This window comes from Fusarium proliferatum (genome assembly GCF_900067095.1).
Source record: "Fusarium proliferatum ET1 genome assembly, contig: FPRO_scaffold011, whole genome shotgun sequence".
NCBI classification, from domain to species: domain Eukaryota; kingdom Fungi; phylum Ascomycota; class Sordariomycetes; order Hypocreales; family Nectriaceae; genus Fusarium; species Fusarium proliferatum.
The window spans coordinates 1,016,558-1,033,776 of NW_022194800.1; the positions used below are offsets into that span (position 1 = coordinate 1,016,558).

Consider the following 17,219-nt stretch of genomic DNA (forward strand, 5'->3'; position numbering starts at 1 on the left):
TTGGCGGGCCCAAGGACCGATCATCGGTCTCAACTTGGGAGTTCAACATCGTGATATCACGAGACCTCATGAGACCAGGCGAAGTACACAACTCGCACACATATTAATTCAGTAAAGGAGAAAGAAATTAGATATGCAGGAATGGCCTCGTGAATCAAGGAGAGGAGAGAAGCCGTTGCCGGGGCAGCAAGAGGTTGAGACGCGTTCGTCGTTGAGATTTAGGTACCGAGCCGCATATATATCAGACGCAATAGGGGGCTAGATGAGTTTACTAGGGGAAATACACTCTTGATATGTCTCTATTACACGTGGGTCCCATCTGCTGAGTCTCTGTAAACCAATAAGTTCGCCTACTACGTCCCTGCAACTTAGGTCCCTGAGGCTAGCTTCTCCTCTACCTTGGCCTGCAACCCACCCGTCTGCTCCTGCCATTATTCCTACCTGCACCCCGCCTATTCTCAACTTGCCCTGAGGCAGCCCCACTCACGCATCTCCCTCCTACTCAAGTCGCTCCCAGCTTTCCTTCCCCTCCTCCCTCTCTTCCTTTCTTCTTCACCCACCTCAACATCATTCCGACTTCACTATCCAACTTGGATGTGGGACAGGATCTTTGGGTTTTGATCTCGGTCGCATTTCTTCTTTCCTTTCAGCTTCTTGAGAAGCACGCATACAAGTCAAACTTCAGATTTCATCTACTCATCATTTTGTTGTGACATCTTGTCTTCCTCCATCGACAACATGTCTTCTCGTGCGGACCATCGTGTCTACGCAAACATGTCTTCTCCTGCTGAGGGAGCTGCTGACTCGATCCAGGGTACCCCCAACACCCAGATCACCGTCTTCTCTCCTGCCGAGAGCTCCCAGGGCACTTCTGTCCAGGGCAACAACTATCTTGGTCAAAGCCAGGCCCCGGAAGACCCGTTCGTTGATAGCAGTGTTTCCCATGGGAGTACTCTGTCTGCTACGGCTTCTTCCTTCGAGCCCCTTGGTCAGAGGTTCAAGGGCAAGAACGCACTCGTATTCTACCCAGAGGGTAGTCCCACTGTCGCTGGAGCTCTAAGCCACGATATGGACATCTCACACCGCATCGAGGTCTGTGACACTCCTGCGCCTTCCATCGTCGAACTCGGCAATTACATCACTGTAAGTACCATTTGTGATCTAGTGAAACGCAAAATGTCCTGACGAGTTTATAGGAGCTTACCCAAAAGGGAGTCAGGTTCCACGGCGGACGCAACCTGGAGACTGACGGAGGACATGTGTACGTCGTCTTCGAAGACCTCCGTGATGCCGCCTGGGCCTTCTACGCCATTCGAAAGGCCCCCAAAGGCTGGTTCACGGCGTACGTGAAGATCCGACCTGAGCGCGTAAGTTTCTTTCCTCATCTCACCTCTTCATTCTTTTGCTAACTACATTGTACAGCTGGACCTTGGCCTTGTACGATTCTCCGAGCTTAGACAGCTCAGCATCGAGGTCAACGTTCTTAACTTTTCCATCATCGATCCAGCTCATGTTGATGAGATCGCCCAGCGAGCCCTGAATGTCTACGGCCAGCTCTTTGCGCTGCTCAGACACTTGAGTTACCCCAACGGAGCCTTCCGCGGTGTCGCCCAGTTCTGCAAGGCTGCCGACGCCTTCATCGCTTTCAAGGCCTTCGGTAACGGCGTTACCACCGGCGTAAGTCTTCTCTCATCAATTTCTCTTCCCATTTTCTAGTATCTCTTCCTCTTGATCTCTTCTCATACATCGCCCCCCTCCTCTCCCAACAAGCTCCGTCTTCAGATCCTTCTTCCTAAGTTGTATTCTCTAACCTGGTCAGGGCGTCGTCATTACCCTGTCTAAGCCAGAGGACGTTGGCAATGCAGCCTCTGTCGACAACCAACTCGCTGGTGCCTTCGGGAATATGACCATCCAGCAAGGTACCCGCGGTGTCGACCGAAGTCGTCACCAAAGCTTCTTCGCGCTCAACGCTCCACAGGGAAACCCATTTGCAGCAGCTGGCGCTGCCAGCATTCCATTTCCCCCGACCCTTCAGCAACAGCCCTTTACTGGGCAGCAGTTTGGGCCCCCCGGCGCGTCCAACACCCTGGCGCTTACTAACCCAAACGGCTTCGGGAGGTTCGACCCGCGTCGAGGTGCTGGCCGGTATGGTCGTGGCTCTCGTGGGCTGAACAACATTGTTGACCTCAACGAGCTCATCGCCGGACGTGACGTGCGAACCACCGCAAGTCCTACTGCCCTCTCTTGCATCACCATCAGCCCTGACATCTCGATAGATAATGCTTCGCAACATTCCGAACAAGGTGGACCAGCCTCTTTTGAAGAAGATCGTGGATGTTTCCTCTTTTGGCCGGTACGACTTTATGTACCTGCGAATTGACTTTGCCAACGATTGCAAGTAAGTACAAACCCCAGTGATACCTGACTCCAATACTGACCATTCCCCAGCGTCGGCTATGCCTTCATCAACTTCGTCAAAGCGGAGTACATCATCGACGTCAGTTACCGCTGAGAATATTCCCACCTTGTTGATATTCTAACTTGAGGGTAGTTCTTCCAGGCACGAGCTAACAAACGCTGGAACTGCTTCCGCTCGGACAAGGTCGCTGAGATCTCCTATGCGAGTAAGCTTTCCTTTCTCTCCTATTGTGCCGCAGTCACTGACATACAGCAGCTATCCAGGGAAAGGACTGCCTTGTGCAGAAGTTTCGCAACTCGTCCGTGATGCTCGAGGCAGAGCACTATCGTCCGAAGGTCAGTGGCCGATGGCTTACTATTCACCTTCAACAACTAATAGATAAAGCTGTTCTATACTATTCACAGTGATGATCCCAGCCTCGTGGGTCGAGAGGAACCGTTCCCTGGCCCGGATAATCAGTCCAAAATGAAGCGCTCGGTTGAGAACGCTGAACACGTTGGTAAGCAGTTCTTCATGATCAACCGCAATGACAAGTCACTGACATACTATAGGACTCTTCACGCCTACAGCTGGGCAATACTTCCGTGACGAGCAGCGTCGTCGTCACTCCCAGTACGATCGCGGCACTCGCTTGGCTGAACTGGAGGAAATCTCCTATGGGTCAGGTGTCATCCCCTACCACGGTCGTGGTCGCTACTAAGCGAGCGCCGGACATCACCCGGAGACTATCTTGATTTTTGATCGTTTTGTTTTCAAAAGTCATCTTGAGCTTTGGAGTGGTTGATCTCTTTTGATTCTCTTTTGAGATCTTGAGGTCTTGGGCATGGCCGTAATTAAATTTTCGAAGACCTTTGAATGGTCTGACTATTCTGCAGGATCTCCTTTGGTACAATCTCCATTGGACTCTACCCCTAAGTAGCAGCAACTGGTAGCATCTTGATGCACGTAGATACCTAGTACTTGGCAAGCGCAGAATAGATTTCATCAGCCAAACCTCGTGATGTGCTTTGTGACAGTAACATTGTAGCAAAGGTCACCAAGCAGACGCTAGATCACGCTAGACACAGATGTTTAGATTTTAACTGCAGTGCTATGACGCTTTTCGTTTATTGATTCTATTTAAGACGTAGCTAACAGTCAACAGTCATGGAGAAGATGGATTCTCGGGTAGCGCTGGTAATGGTTTTCGCGAATTGGTTGGTTGCACGATCGGGCGACGCAACACATTCGGCTTCGCGTCGTGGGAAGGGGGCGATAGATCAGACGACGAAGAAAAGCCTCCAGATGATCTTGGCGTTGGAGGAGGTGAAAGCTGCTCGCATTCAACACGATCATGATGTATCTCGTCGGCAAAAGGCCCTCGTTGTAGTTCAGTAGCACCATCGTCTGCTCTTGATGTAAGAGCATATTGGCTTCTCTGACGGGCTGCCAGTAACGCTGTATCTTCTCCGCCGTATGCACCTCCATGCATGGCTCGAACGCGAGCCGCCGATGATGCACCGTCGTAGGAAGCAAGACCAGCCTGATCCGAAAATGGTGCTAGGTGATGTAGTGGCACGCCTCGGGAGAAGATGACGAGGATCAGACATGACATGAGTAACACGGCTTGTACTATGGCCATGCGTTTCTGAAAGACGACCTCGTCGGCCAGGAGGTTGAGGCGAGCGCTGAGAGCAACTATCTCTCGGTTGGACTGCTCGCGCTGACTCTCCAGAGCCAGGACCGTTGACTGCCAGATCTGATCGTACTGCTCACGAACGGAGCGCAGCTCGGCGAGGACGGTCTTGTTGAGGTTCTCGAGGAACAGTGTCGTTTTTGAAAGTTGCTTCTGCTCTGTGCGGTGCAGAGTCTCGGACATGTGGCGGGCTTGGTCCTCGACGTATTTGAGGGAGAGTGTGAGGTTGGTTTCAACGATTGTAAGGCGCTTGGAGATGGACTTGAAGAACCCTTCTTGAACAGTTGGCGAGGCCGGTGAGCCAGAGGCCGTTCCCGTGGAGCCCTTCTTGGCATTAACAGTATTGGCAGGGGAGGGCTTCTGAGTAGATGATGACGTCGAGGAAGATGGTGTTGCTGTCGTCTTTGTGCCTGCTGCAGAAGTGGTGGAGTTCGAAGGGGATTCGACGTTGGAGGATGAGATGGAGGATGGGCTGGTCGGGGACACAGCGGGCGTGGCGCTTGGAGATGCAGTGGTGGAAGATGATGAGGCCGTGGGCTCTTCACTTGCAGGGTGCTCTGACCGGGGAATGTGTGGTGTTGAAGTCCCCTTTTGTGCCCTCTCGTCAGGGGAGTTGGTTGTGGATGCAGCACTGGTGACTTCAGCAGAGCTGCTGGGGTTTGAGATTGGTTGTGCAGTTTGATTGAGGGAGGCAGAGCAGAACAACGGCTCAAAAAGTAGTTGCGAAGCGGTGTTGACCTCACAGAATGGCATTAATCCCATCGAGCTGGGCTTAGCAGGCTCAGGAGGACTCTCGAGCTCTTGGGATTTGGCAGGCTCTTCTCCTGAAGGGAGAGCTTGAGGAGTCACTTTGGCCTCCTCAGCCTCATTCGTATCATCGTTACGATCTTCGTTGAATGCAGCGAAGAAGCGCGAGCCATGGATTCGCAGTAATGAAACGGGGCAGTAGTACTGTTTTCCGTAATGAGTGAGATAGTCGATGCGGACATACTTGGAGAAGATCTGGGCATTCTCTACCAAGAAGGGCTGAATAGCTCGTGAGTTCTCTGCCTGAAAGACTCCGATCTGTTTCCACTCGTCCCTCTTGACTGGGTACCGGTCACTAACGCTGACAGTAAAAGTTTGGATCATACTAGAAAAGAACTCGAAGTTGGCGAGGACAACGGTATCGATGTAGACATCATCGCTCAGTTCGACAATAAACCACTTCTCCTTGGCACTACACTCGAAGAGTAGGTAAGAGTCTTTGTTCTCGACGAGAATTGCCTTTGCATTCCTTGCGCCGGGGCTCGTCTTGAGAATGGTGGCGCCGGCATCGAAGGACGAGTACGAGAAGCGTTCCTTGCAAGTCTTGCCAGCATCTTTGTTTCTATGGATTGCAACACCACGGCCATCCTTTCCTGATCCCTCGTTCTTAGCTTGTTCGAGATCTGAAGGGCGCTCTTGTTGCTCCCCCGTGTCATCCATGTAGCTGCCAAAGTTCAGGGATATCTCATCTTCCTCGCCGAGACCACCGTAGCCCATATCCGGGGGTGTCCTGTCGCGGGGCTTGGCGTTTCTGTGTAGGTTTTGAGGGTCCTGCCCTGTCTGTTTCAACATCATGGCCTTCCAGTCCTCGAAAGACATGAAAGGCTTTGCATCTACATCTGCAGCGGCGTCTTCCGGGTCATCTTTGGCGGCAGTGGCGGTGGACGCTGACGGTTGGGACTGGGATTGGGAAGGGGACTCGCTTTGTGTGTTTGGGGGTGGCGCATCGCTTTGTGTCGAGTCGGGGGAGGCGTCGGAGGTCGAATTGGCATCTGAAGGGGTTGCGCTAACAGAAGTGCTCGTCCAGGAGCTTGTGAGGCAAGCTTGGGGCAGCGTGTGGGTAATGTAGTTGATGGTTCGGGCATCGCAGGTCAAGTCGATTTGGTCAGGGATGACATTGGGTTCGTGGGACTGGGCCTTGGTCTGGGCTTGTGTCCAGGCTGCGATGAGTGCCAGGGATCGTAGAAGGGCTGAGCCTAGCGAAGGCATCGTGACCTCGAGTGTTGGCGGCACATTGAAGCGTCGCTGAGGTCGAATTAATGGAAATGATGTTGAATTATGGATGGAGGTTGGGTTTGTGTCGTGTCGTTGATCAGCGTCGGACTAGACACGAAGTAGGTGTAGCGTATCCCGTGTACCTTACCCCGTAGCCCAGGCTCGTTTAACTTCAGCGTGGCCCACTGACGTTGTCAGATGCTGATTGGTGCACCAACAGTAAAGTGTGTCTTGTTGATTAGATCCATTTCTTAGATCGAGGTAAAAATAGAAATTGGGCGTTGATGACTTACACACGGAAACACTCGTTCACTATGGCCTCTATAATTCGTAAAAGACTCGAAACTGGGGGCCTGACTAAAGACGCGACCTCGTTGTTGAGGCCAATGCCATGAAACAGGGTGGATTGACATTGGACGAAGTAGATTTGAGAAGAGAGATACCAAGCTGGTGGGCATTCAGCTAATCATGAACTGTGTGTTTGTTGATACTAGGCCCAAAATCTCAGGACAAGAGATACAGAAGCTTAGTAGAGTATACCTTGATTAATGATGGGCATCTGCGGATAATGCGAGTTCTTCACTATACGGTCCTGTGCTTTAGAAAAATGGCTTGGAGGAATAGCATCGCCTTTAGATGACTTGATTTCAGTGTGTTTTGAGGTTCAGAAAAATTACAAAGAATAACCAAGGTATATAGACTCGGGTATCTAGTGTTTGATGAGTCCAGATTGAGACGGTGACTCCCCTTAGGTAGATAGAAGGGCGATGTGAGAATTGACATCCATGTAAATGCCTTTGCTTGATACCGATGAAACGGTTTGCTTTAGAGCAACCTGTGGGGTGACTAAATTGTTTTATTTATTATCAAGTTCATTTCAAGATGTTTTCTATATAAATTTCCCTTCATTTGAGTCACACTTTGTTGCTTACATGGATGCCTACCTCCTTTGTTAGTTACACTTGGCGGTTGTGGCCAAACCTCTACTTTACATAGACCTTTCATCACAATCCAATCCAACATCGCAAACACAACAGGGACCAGCCTAATCGAAGCTCGGATACCCTTAATGCCAGATTTATGTAATATTTCTATTTTCTGCCGTCTGCCTCATCCCTGCGCCGCCGCATGCATTGCGACTTTTGAGGGGGCGCTGGCGTGTATAGCCAGATCCCGGCCTCGTTGCCATTGAACGTCCAAGAGCTCGTTGCTGTTGCTTCCCTGTGAGTAATGAAAGAAGATAATGCGCATAACTTATTGACCAATTGTTTCATTCACCAGCCTTTTCTTCCGTATCCTATCCTCCACGTTCTCGCGCGCGGATCCGTGTCATATCGCGACTTGGCATGAGAAACAAAAATACCTGCCTTTCTACGACAACGGATACGCACCTTTCGGCTCATGATCTCATCCATATTCCCTTCCATATGGAGTCATAACGAAGAAATTATCGACAAGATGTTACATGAAGAATCAAAATCAACATCAACATCGCAAAGACCGCCCCACAAAACCCTCCGGCCTACAGAATTCTCCATCGGGTGCCTGCTTTCCAACCAATTCATACTTCTCATTCCTCGAGGTCGACAATCATGATATTATATGTCATCTTTCGCGATTCACGTCCGGGGCCCAAACCCGTACCGATGGAAACCTTACTCAACGTTGGCTGATCCGAGCCACGCCGCAGTGTTGCGTGTGACAATTTGGCCTGCCAAGAACAAAAGTACCAGAGCCAATTTCATCCTCATTTCTAGGTACTTTCAAATAGCCGTGAGGTCTTGATGAGAAACTCCAAGCCAATTAGGAGATAGGAATTTCCTTGGAAGCATGCACAAACAAAACACCCCTGGCTAAAGGCAACACCCAACTCGCCATCATCTGATCTTGTGCAGCGACTTTTAATTAACGTGGGATTGCCAAGAAGGCTCAACCCTCGTTCAATCCCGTCTTTGCCGCCGCCTAAGATCACCATGAACAGCAATGTGAGGCTGGGCGAGAACCCCCTGATTCTTTTTAATGTTTGGTATATATGATACGTCCGCGCTGAAAAGAAGCCACGATCCCGTCGATCATCAGCCTTACTTACCAGCTAATTATGCGCGCCCTTGACTCATTATGGGTCCCCAAGAGTTTGAACTCAGGTCGGTGGTTACACTCACCAATGATCCAGATCGTGAGCCTCATCGACCACGGCAGTCTTCGAGCTTAGCAAAAGATAAGCAAGTCGTTCGCTACTACAAACGCTCGTTATGGATCTTTGGGTTCTATCTCCTTATTCTCGTCCTACCGTGGATATTCACTTGTGTTTTGATGATCAGGCCCATCAACAAGGAATCATACTTCAACCAGGCGGGATCAATAACCCCCGGAGACATAAATAATTGGCACAGATCGCGTGTTGCTCTCAGGTCTCTCAATGCACTCTCAAGTGTTGTTGGACTCCCGATAGTTTCTGGCCTCCTTGCCCATGGAGCGGTCGTCTACACGCAGCGTCGAAGCCCAGCTCAGAAATTGAGCGTCTTGCAGCTATTTGCGCTGGCAGATAGAGAATGGCTAGACCCGCGATATCTGGTTAAACCTCCAAGCAAGCTTAAAATCACGGAACGGTCACTCTACCTTTGGCTGGCGACTTTCCTCATCCTGATCAGTAAGTCCGGGAACGCCCCCTAATCCTGCACCATATGCCCCCTATACTGACCGTTTCTGAACAGCCGCTATCCAACCACCTATACAAGCCATCCTAGTCCGAGACGAAGAGATTGACGTTTTGACGTGCAAAGGGCATCCCGCGGCGTACCGAGATTACGGTTCGGGAGCTTGCAAGTTTCCTTTCAAGGATTTAAATACTCAGATCATTGCGCGGGACGCGGAGCCCATCGATCTGAACTTCTGCCCACAAGACGTTGTTGTCATGAAGACCAGCCAGAAGCTACTCGGCTCCACTAATAGTGATATCCAAACCAACCTGTGGTCTGATGAGGTTTCTCTTGGAGAGAGCCCAAATTACTATACGGACAACAGACGGACTTTCGACTGGTACTACCAGGAGTCGTCGTACGGTAAGGGCAAACGGCGATATTATGCGTCTTCCGTCCCTAACGGCACCACCACCGGAGTTTATCGACATCACGCAGCCAGGATGGATTCTACAGCAAATTGTTACTTGACCAAAAGCTTTCCGAAACAGTGCAAGGGGGACAAACCATTCGCGCCATCTTTCACAGAAGAGTGGCTGAATGTCGATATTTGTGCTGAGGGAAGTTATGACACTGTGGCTTGGAACACAAGTCGAAACAAACAAGAGCACAACGAGGCTTTGTGGTTGTCTATGAAATGGGATATTCCTGAAGGTCAAGACAGCTCCGGACAATTTCGAAATAATGATAGCTACGTCCTCAGATGCGACAGTGTCTCAAGGAGAGGATGGTTCCAGCTCCCGAACAACGCAAACGGCGGAAAGCCTGGGTCCTTGCGTGACGAGTGGCCTTCATGGCGAGAACTCAAGCATAAGTTCAACGATTATTATATCAATAGCCCTCAGTGGGATCAAACATTTCCAGGTGACAGATATCCAGCAGCAGAGTATGCAGCCCATTCAGTCATGATATCTCTTTGACAGCCCCTGGCTAACCTTTACCGCTGACTAGAATCCCAGACGAAGAACTGCAAAAGTATCGCGGTAAATCGAGCAACACCTACCAAGGGCCCCCTGTGCCAGGTCCACTCATGACCGTGGCTCTGGCTATGTTTGGAAATTCCTCTTTCTTTCAAGCAGCTAGGGTTGCTGATCGTGACACTTACAATCAGACCATCGAAAACATCTGTGACAACTCGTTGTTTCCACTGCTTGGAATGATGCCGCGCGAGTACAACCTGGGCTGGTGCAGTCCATCTGTGAGAAATCCGAAGCATAGTCTGAAAATGCAGGATTTGATTTACTATTATTTCAATGGCCTCAAGAATGAAGAGGCCACCACACAAGCACTCGAAAAGGCCATGTTCTTTGCAAACGAAGCCCTTCTCACCACCGCCGCCTCGCTATTTGAGAAGCGCCCCATCTTCTATAGCCCGGGAACTGCAGTCATAAAGCCCAAAAAGGATTCAGCAGCGGTGATAACTGTCACTGTACTGATATGTCTTCAAGTTATGGGGCTTTTTGCGTTGATGTGGTTCATTCTACGTGCCCCTACGTGGACGGAGACTCTTGATGCTGATGCTTTGGCGCATATAGGAAGTCAGCTTAAGGAGTGGGGGGAGCCCAGACCGGATATGAGGCAGATAAATGGTATTGTGGGAGTTGATGAGATGAGACATCAAGCCGAGGTGGCATCGGTGAGACTGCCGTCAGAGCAGAATACCGCTTCGCAGCCAGGGCCTCTTCATCTGACTCTTGGAGGAGAGGGGTTGATCAACAAAGGTGTGATGAGGAGAATGCAAGCAGATGCGACTACTGTAGTCCAAGCATGATGAATCTATTTGGCAAGCAAGTTTGAAGCGACTTTGACGTTGGGACTCCTTTTCGAAAATCCTATGTTATTCCTAATATCAATAAATTTGATATTACCATGTGCGGTTGGCGTTTGAGAAAGCCGATACACCCAACCATTGTTGAGCTTCGCGCACCATCTGATGAGACTAATCTGCAGAATGGTAGGCAGCATATATTGAAGCTGGGAAATTGGAGGGAAAGCACTTGGTTTGGCACTTGGTCCCCGGGTTGGAGCCAGGTCTTTGGGGAGCAAGAAAACTTCTGATATTGAATCAAGGTGTTGGAATAGAATAGACTGGCCTCAAATCCTACCAAGCTTATCCTAGACTTACTTGAGTTCTGTCATAACTTAGAAAAGAGGTCACAAGTATTCTTGCTTCCTGGACCTCAACTTTGTGTTGAGGTCGAGAAGATTTGGACTTGTCTTGTCTGATGTCCCGTTGCTCTCCTAAGATAGATATAACTGGGGAAGTATCGTTCTCTCCTCGAAGGACAATGACGTTTCTTTTGAAAACGAAGAGGATAATTATGGGTCGTGACTTTGAATGAAAAGGGGTTGCCTTGTTCGGAGGTTATATTGAGAGCCCAGACATGATTTTTCGCTTCCGGGGGCTGGAGGCTCTGTGATGATATTGCCGTGTGTCCAGGATGCCTGAGGTGTTACTTATGAACCTGGAAGGCAGAATAAAAAGTCAGTCGTAAATAGAGAACAAGGAACAGGGTACATAAAGATACTACCGTGGTCCGTCGGGCGTCGTATGCTGTACTGAGCCTTCTTTCCTGTTCGGCCATGGGAAGCCGTTACGGGTCTTGTAAGAGTTGATGCTCTGATAATGAGAAGATCCAATATGAAATCAGAAGTTGAGAGCAGCCAGATAGTTCCTCATCGTCAACAAAACTTGGTAGGGGAGACACAAACCTTTCAACCAACTCAGTAGCCGGGACTGATCATTGAATTCTTCCCAGCCAAGAGGTTGCAGAAGCATATCCCACCTCTTATCGGCTGATGGTCGGCAGTAGCTTGGCAGGACATGAATTGATTTCTTCCATTTGCTGTGCAGTTCCTCAGACGCCGTGGCCAAAGTCCTCGGCATCGTCGCCAAGGCGCCACTTTGATTTTCAACAAAAGATAAAAGAATTCGAAGCTCTCTCAGAGACTGGGAGAGATATTCAGGCCGGTTACTGAGCTTCGACGGGCGGTTGCGGCGGTCTGCAGTGCTGGGAGCGATGAGGGAGTCCGATATCGCTGACGAGTTGGGACGAATCAAGCAGGCAGCTTTGATATCAACACCAGACGAAGAATAAGCATAGTCTTGCAACAGAAACCGTGAGAGATGTCTCAGAATATCAACTAGGCTTTGGCCAAGAAAGAGCAATTGGCTGAGTTACCCAATGGAATAGCTACCACACCAAGTGAGTCCAAGGTCACTCACTTTGCTTCGCAGACGCTGACATTGAGTTAGGCCGGTCAAATGACCCAGCGATTGTCTGTCTTATTTTTGAAACTCAACCCAACCCAAGCCCGAGGAGAGACAAACTTGGCCGGGCACCTTGCGATACTTGCCAAGAAAGGATATTCATTTGTCCCCGGTCAATATTCAAGCCTGTCATATTCTCGACTGCAACGCAAAAAGGCTCTCAGTATCCTGAAGCGAGTTACCTGAAGCACTATGGCCTGGGTGTTTCAATATTCTTCGTCTGATGGCTGCCAAGATGGTTTGTGCAAGTTCACAACTTTGGACGAGTGTCTCACAGCCAAGATTTCAGTCGAGTCGGATATGACATGGACAAATTATCAGATGAAAAATGAGTCCTACGAGATACAGCGAACCTACCGAGAAGGGCCAATTGTCGAAAGCCGCTCTCAGTCTCGATTTACACATCACTCCAGATGTTGATCGGCTGCAAGAGCTTCGTTGAACCCTTGAGATTCAAAAGAGCTCAACACGACTTGATATTCACGGCCGGTTACCCTATGGCAACTTTACTACTCTAGTCCAACTTTTCGGCAGTTCCTCTGAGCAATCCCAACTCGCCGTCTGGTTCTCTGATTCGGTCAAGTGCAAAGTCAAGGATCGGCAATGACAGTTTCCCGTCATCCGTTCGACTAAGGTTCTGAAAGTGTTTCGACGAACTACATCCAATGAGCGACTCTGTATCTTTCGGTGATGGCTCTTCCGTCACAAACCTGAGACGTTTGTTCATCTAGCCGTGTTAATGCCTGCTGACTGATTGACAGGTTGAGACGCCAACCATCCACGCTCTGACAGGGCATGCACCAGACCCCTGTCGATCCAAGAAGCATAAACCCAACCTTAACTTTTTGGAGACAGGAATCTGCAGTGCAAAGTCGAGATCTGAAACTCAGCCTTGGGCTTTATCTGATGTCTCGTATAGTCTCATCGGCTCCGCTCTCTCGTGCAGTCCCCGAAGCTCTGACACTTTCATCCCTGCAAGACCTGAGCGGATGAAAAAGAGCCCAGCTTGGCGTTCCCACTTCCGGGGACATGTTGCATTCTACCACGCCAGATCGATACCATGAGACATTGTATTACGCTTCCGTACGATATCGTCATAGGGCTAGCTCCGGCCTCTGGTGTTGCCGGTGACAAGGAGCCTTTCATGGCGGTTTTGACGTGCTCGGCCAGCACGGCTCCGGGGATGGAATGCTTCCGATCAAGAAACAACGTTGAATCTGAGCTGACAATGTTTGTCAGTAGTTTACCTATAAAGATGGGGAAGAACTCCCGCTGAAATAATTCGAATCTTCATCTCACAATCATCTCCCAGTCCATCCTTCCAAACACCAGTCATTTCCTAAAGAGGTGAGCCATTAACACTATTCCCGACTACAAATATCAAGTTTACTAACACTGAACTCTCCAGCTGTGCTCTTGTCGGCTTTCATTCCTTCCACCGTTTCGCCTTTAGAGCTGTGCTCACAACATTCATATACCCATTTGATATTTACAGTCCAACTCCAACACTCACTCACTCACTCACTCAACACACAACCAAAACCACCTTCTCAATCCTTTCAAGATGAAGTTCTCAGCTTTCTTCGTTATCGCCTCTGCCGCGTTCGCTGCCGCCGCCCCCGGTGTCGCCACTTTCTCTCAAGAACGCGCTGCTCTCAACGAGAGTGCTCCTAGCCGAGACCGCGAGGACGGCCGTGCTGATCTCCGCGAGCCTGGACGAAAGGAGGGCCGTGAGGGCGAGCGCGAGGATGACCGAGAGGACCGTGCTGGCCGTGGTCGCCAGGATGATCGTCTCAACCGAGGCGGCCTCGCCTTTAGCCAAGTCGATCTCAACTACCTTCTCCGGGTCAACCAGCTCAACCTCGGCAAGCTCCAGGTCCTCAGCCAGCGAAACAACTTCAACGTCGTCGTCTTCCAAGATCTCTTCGCCTCTCGGGACTTCAGCCTCCAGTCTCTTCTCCAGCTCCAGCAGCTCTCCACCATGCTTGCTATTGCCGAGACTGGTATCTTTGACCAGTTTGAGCTGTCTCGACTGGACCTTGGCAACCTGAACCTCGGGCTCATCAACGGCATTGCTGGCCTGAATTTGGCTCAGTTCATCGATGCTGCTTTGAAGCCCCAGATCACTATTATCTCTAAAGAGGGTAAGTGATCAAATCGAATCGATTGTTTTCAACAAGTGCTAACTCTTCACTAGTCAACAACAACATCATCATTGCCAAGTAAAGAGGCTGGGAGTCTACTTGATGAGGGGGCAGGTACTCCTGAATATGGGCAGGCTTCGGGTCAAGCCATACCCTTCACGTGTAATGAACTATCAACCCTGGGAATGGATTAGGACTGGGCTCGCTTTCTCATGGTCACTGGATGGCTTGAAGGCGAGGGTTACTATATAATGAATGAATCTAATATTTCAATTATCTCAACTTGCCTAGATCTATCTTGAGACCTTGCATCACTAGAGTGATCAGTGACCCTTCCCTGTTACACATCTCTTTTCCATTCCACCTGAAGTCATAGCTGATGTGACTGACAAACCAGTCTTTGAGACTTGAAAATACGGTTTCTTCACTCCCCAATCGTTGATGCTAAGCAAATGACAAGATGTGCAAGTTGGTGTCGAACAAACACTCACAGCCTATCATACGCTCAATCAAGAGTTGGAAACACAAAGTATACGCGACCTAGCTTCCTCGGAAACCTCGGATAGTCGTATAAATTACGACGCTTTTGTTAATAAGCGCTGTGATAGCATAATCATCGACTCCGAGTTGTCCGCTAAGCGAAAGATAGAGTTTGCAACGGCGTCGAAAAGTTCTATGGACATACTATCCACCAAGCAGAACACAGTATTTCGACTAGGATATCCTAGCATAGCGTCTTTCTAAGGGAAATTACTATGCTCCCTGGATTAGAGTTTCTATTCACAGCCGTGCTCGCCGGCAGTTGAGCATTGACTGGGATGTATTAGCCCATCTCGTATTACAGCTTAGACCACCAGTTGGAATATATAATGCCTCTACAGCCCCTGAAACGTGACTGAAGAAACCAGCAATCGATTCAAAATGTTGTTCAAGCAATTGCTCGCTTTCGGAGCTCTCGCCAACGGTCTGGCTACCCGTCAGGAGAAGCCAATCTGGCTGACTCTCCCACCCACGCCAGACCTACCAGCACCCATCACCCACAAAACAACCCACATCAACAATGTTTCTCTCTGGATGCAGGAGTACAACAAGAAAGCGGATGCTATCCCTATTGTTATGGACCATGGCGGTCTAGGTTACTCTGCATACTTTGGATCCGTCATCTCCCGTCTTATCAAGCACGGATACTATGTCATTGCTGTTGATCGCCGAGGCCACGGTCGTTCAACCTTCAACAAGAACGATATCTTCACTTATGAAGGGTTCGCTCAAGATACGAACGATCTGCTGAAGAGCCATGGCATCTCCGAGTACAACGTCGTTGGCTGGTCCGATGGTGCCATCACAACTCTCGCTGCACTCATCGACCCTGTCATGTCAGAACCCATCAAGAAGGCTTTCATCTTTGGAGGATCAGCCAACCCCGAGCAGACCAACGCCACGTTCTCAAGTACAGATATCTTCTCGGAGTTTGTATCTCGCTGCCGTACTGAGTACGCTGAACTACAGCCTCACGCCAACTTCACCCTCTTCGGCACCAAAGTTGCCACGATGGAGGCTACACTTCCCCAGTTCACGGATGAGCAGCTTGGATCTATCGATGGACCGAGGGTTATCATTGTTGGGGCTGAGCATGAGGAGGCTGTGAATAGAGATGTGCCGGAGAAGTTGCACAAGGCTATCAATGGGAGCCACGTCGAGATTTTGACTGGGGTGAGTCACTTTGCGCCGCTTCAGGATCCTGATCAGTTCACCAAGGCTATCGAGGAATGGTTTGAAGCACCAATCCCTTGAGTCTATGGGTCAGTTGTACTGCAGCAAGAGTTTAGAAATAGAAAAGCTGTGTGAGAAGACTTCTCTTCATCCATATTCACGATAGGAGCTCCTGTTACATAGGAATATGAAATTTTTTCATTCTGATTGTCAAGATGTATCCTTGATTACAGCCTTTTACTATCTTTGAGGTTTACCACGATCTTGCTAACAGAGCTACGATTTAGGGGAAGATCAGACTGGGTACAGTCACATATTCATAACATTTGCTGGAAATACAAGGGCATTTTGTTTGATACAGCAGAAATTGTTTTACCACTTTTTTTTCTTTCTTTTCTGTTTTCTATCTGTCATGTATATGGGCTTGCCGGCTTCACATAATGCCACCTTTGTCATGCTGATATTTCTGATAATTGTGTTAGCAAGCCAACTTACGATGCAGTCCCAGGAGAGGGCTCCAAGTGAATGGTGCAATATTGATTTAGCCAGCAACATTATACTCACTCGGACAAGGCACCTGACCTCGAAATACAATGTAGTTGTTCACGGGTCGAACCACATAGCAAGTAGGTCATGGAACCCAAATAAACCGCAAATGGTACCCCAAAGCCTCTCAGTAACCATCAACACCAGAGCCAGGAAGAAGTAGAACACCACGTAAGCCAACGATCCAACCAGTGTTCCCAGAAACTGACCACTAGTGACAAGAGTGTGCAGAGCGATTATGAGCTTGGTCCACCAAAGACCGAAATAGATATCCCACACGCGACTGTGTATGTGCGTATCATATCATGCATTCATGTTGGCAAAATATCGTCGGGTGTCTTCTCTCCGGTCTCGAGTGGGTTGAAAGTCCCGGGGTTTGTGGAAGATATGCTGTGGGGGTGCTGTGCCGATGATTTTGACAATGAGGAAGAGAAGAGCAGTGAATGCGATAAAGGAATCCATGGTGGTTGTCGATGGGTAGTTCGTTTGGCAGATAAAGGTATTTCTTTGTTGAGATAAGATTGCTGAGATGGAATGTCTTGAAGGAAAAAAGGTGAAGTCAACAGATGAGTCGATGCCTATTTATTGCCTGAAGAGCCCTTTCATCGACCAAGTGTTCTGGTCCAGCTCAAGCTGCAGTTCGAAAAGGGCCGCTGCGCCTTTCTGATACTGGCATTGGTCATATAAAGCGTTGTTGTTCTTTCACCATGAGTCCTGTGAGTTCTGGAAA

The 17,219-nt window shown here is 49.4% G+C and overlaps 5 protein-coding genes across 5 annotated transcripts; 4 read left to right on the forward strand and 1 right to left on the reverse strand.

The window, feature by feature from the left end:
• Positions 1-738: 738 nt before the first annotated feature.
• On the forward strand, positions 739-3,119 carry FPRO_08524 (uncharacterized protein; the record flags this gene model as incomplete). Its single annotated transcript, XM_031222201.1, has 10 exons — positions 739-1,143; positions 1,197-1,367; positions 1,423-1,677; positions 1,820-2,212; positions 2,277-2,398; positions 2,449-2,497; positions 2,552-2,624; positions 2,675-2,754; positions 2,804-2,918; positions 2,971-3,119. 10 exons carry the CDS (start codon positions 739-741, stop codon positions 3,117-3,119), a joined length of 1,812 nt encoding a protein of 603 aa, XP_031087684.1.
• Positions 3,120-3,563: 444 nt separating this feature from the next.
• FPRO_08525 (uncharacterized protein) lies at positions 3,564-6,110 on the reverse strand (the record flags this gene model as incomplete). Its single annotated transcript, XM_031222202.1, has 1 exon — positions 3,564-6,110. The coding sequence occupies one exon, from the start codon at positions 6,108-6,110 to the stop codon at positions 3,564-3,566; it is 2,547 nt and encodes an 848-aa protein (XP_031087685.1).
• Positions 6,111-8,234: 2,124 nt separating this feature from the next.
• Positions 8,235-10,586, forward strand: FPRO_08526 (uncharacterized protein; the record flags this gene model as incomplete). Its single annotated transcript, XM_031222204.1, has 3 exons — positions 8,235-8,766; positions 8,831-9,701; positions 9,767-10,586. The coding sequence occupies 3 exons, from the start codon at positions 8,235-8,237 to the stop codon at positions 10,584-10,586; spliced, it is 2,223 nt and encodes a 740-aa protein (XP_031087686.1).
• Positions 10,587-13,650: 3,064 nt separating this feature from the next.
• Positions 13,651-14,312, forward strand: FPRO_08527 (uncharacterized protein; the record flags this gene model as incomplete). The annotated part of the gene is made up of 2 exons (XM_031222205.1): positions 13,651-14,230; positions 14,284-14,312. The coding sequence occupies 2 exons, from the start codon at positions 13,651-13,653 to the stop codon at positions 14,310-14,312; spliced, it is 609 nt and encodes a 202-aa protein (XP_031087687.1).
• Positions 14,313-15,151: 839 nt separating this feature from the next.
• FPRO_08528 (putative alpha/beta fold family hydrolase) lies at positions 15,152-16,024 on the forward strand (the record flags this gene model as incomplete). Its single annotated transcript, XM_031222206.1, has 1 exon — positions 15,152-16,024. The coding sequence occupies one exon, from the start codon at positions 15,152-15,154 to the stop codon at positions 16,022-16,024; it is 873 nt and encodes a 290-aa protein (XP_031087688.1).
• Positions 16,025-17,219: the final 1,195 nt, after the last annotated feature.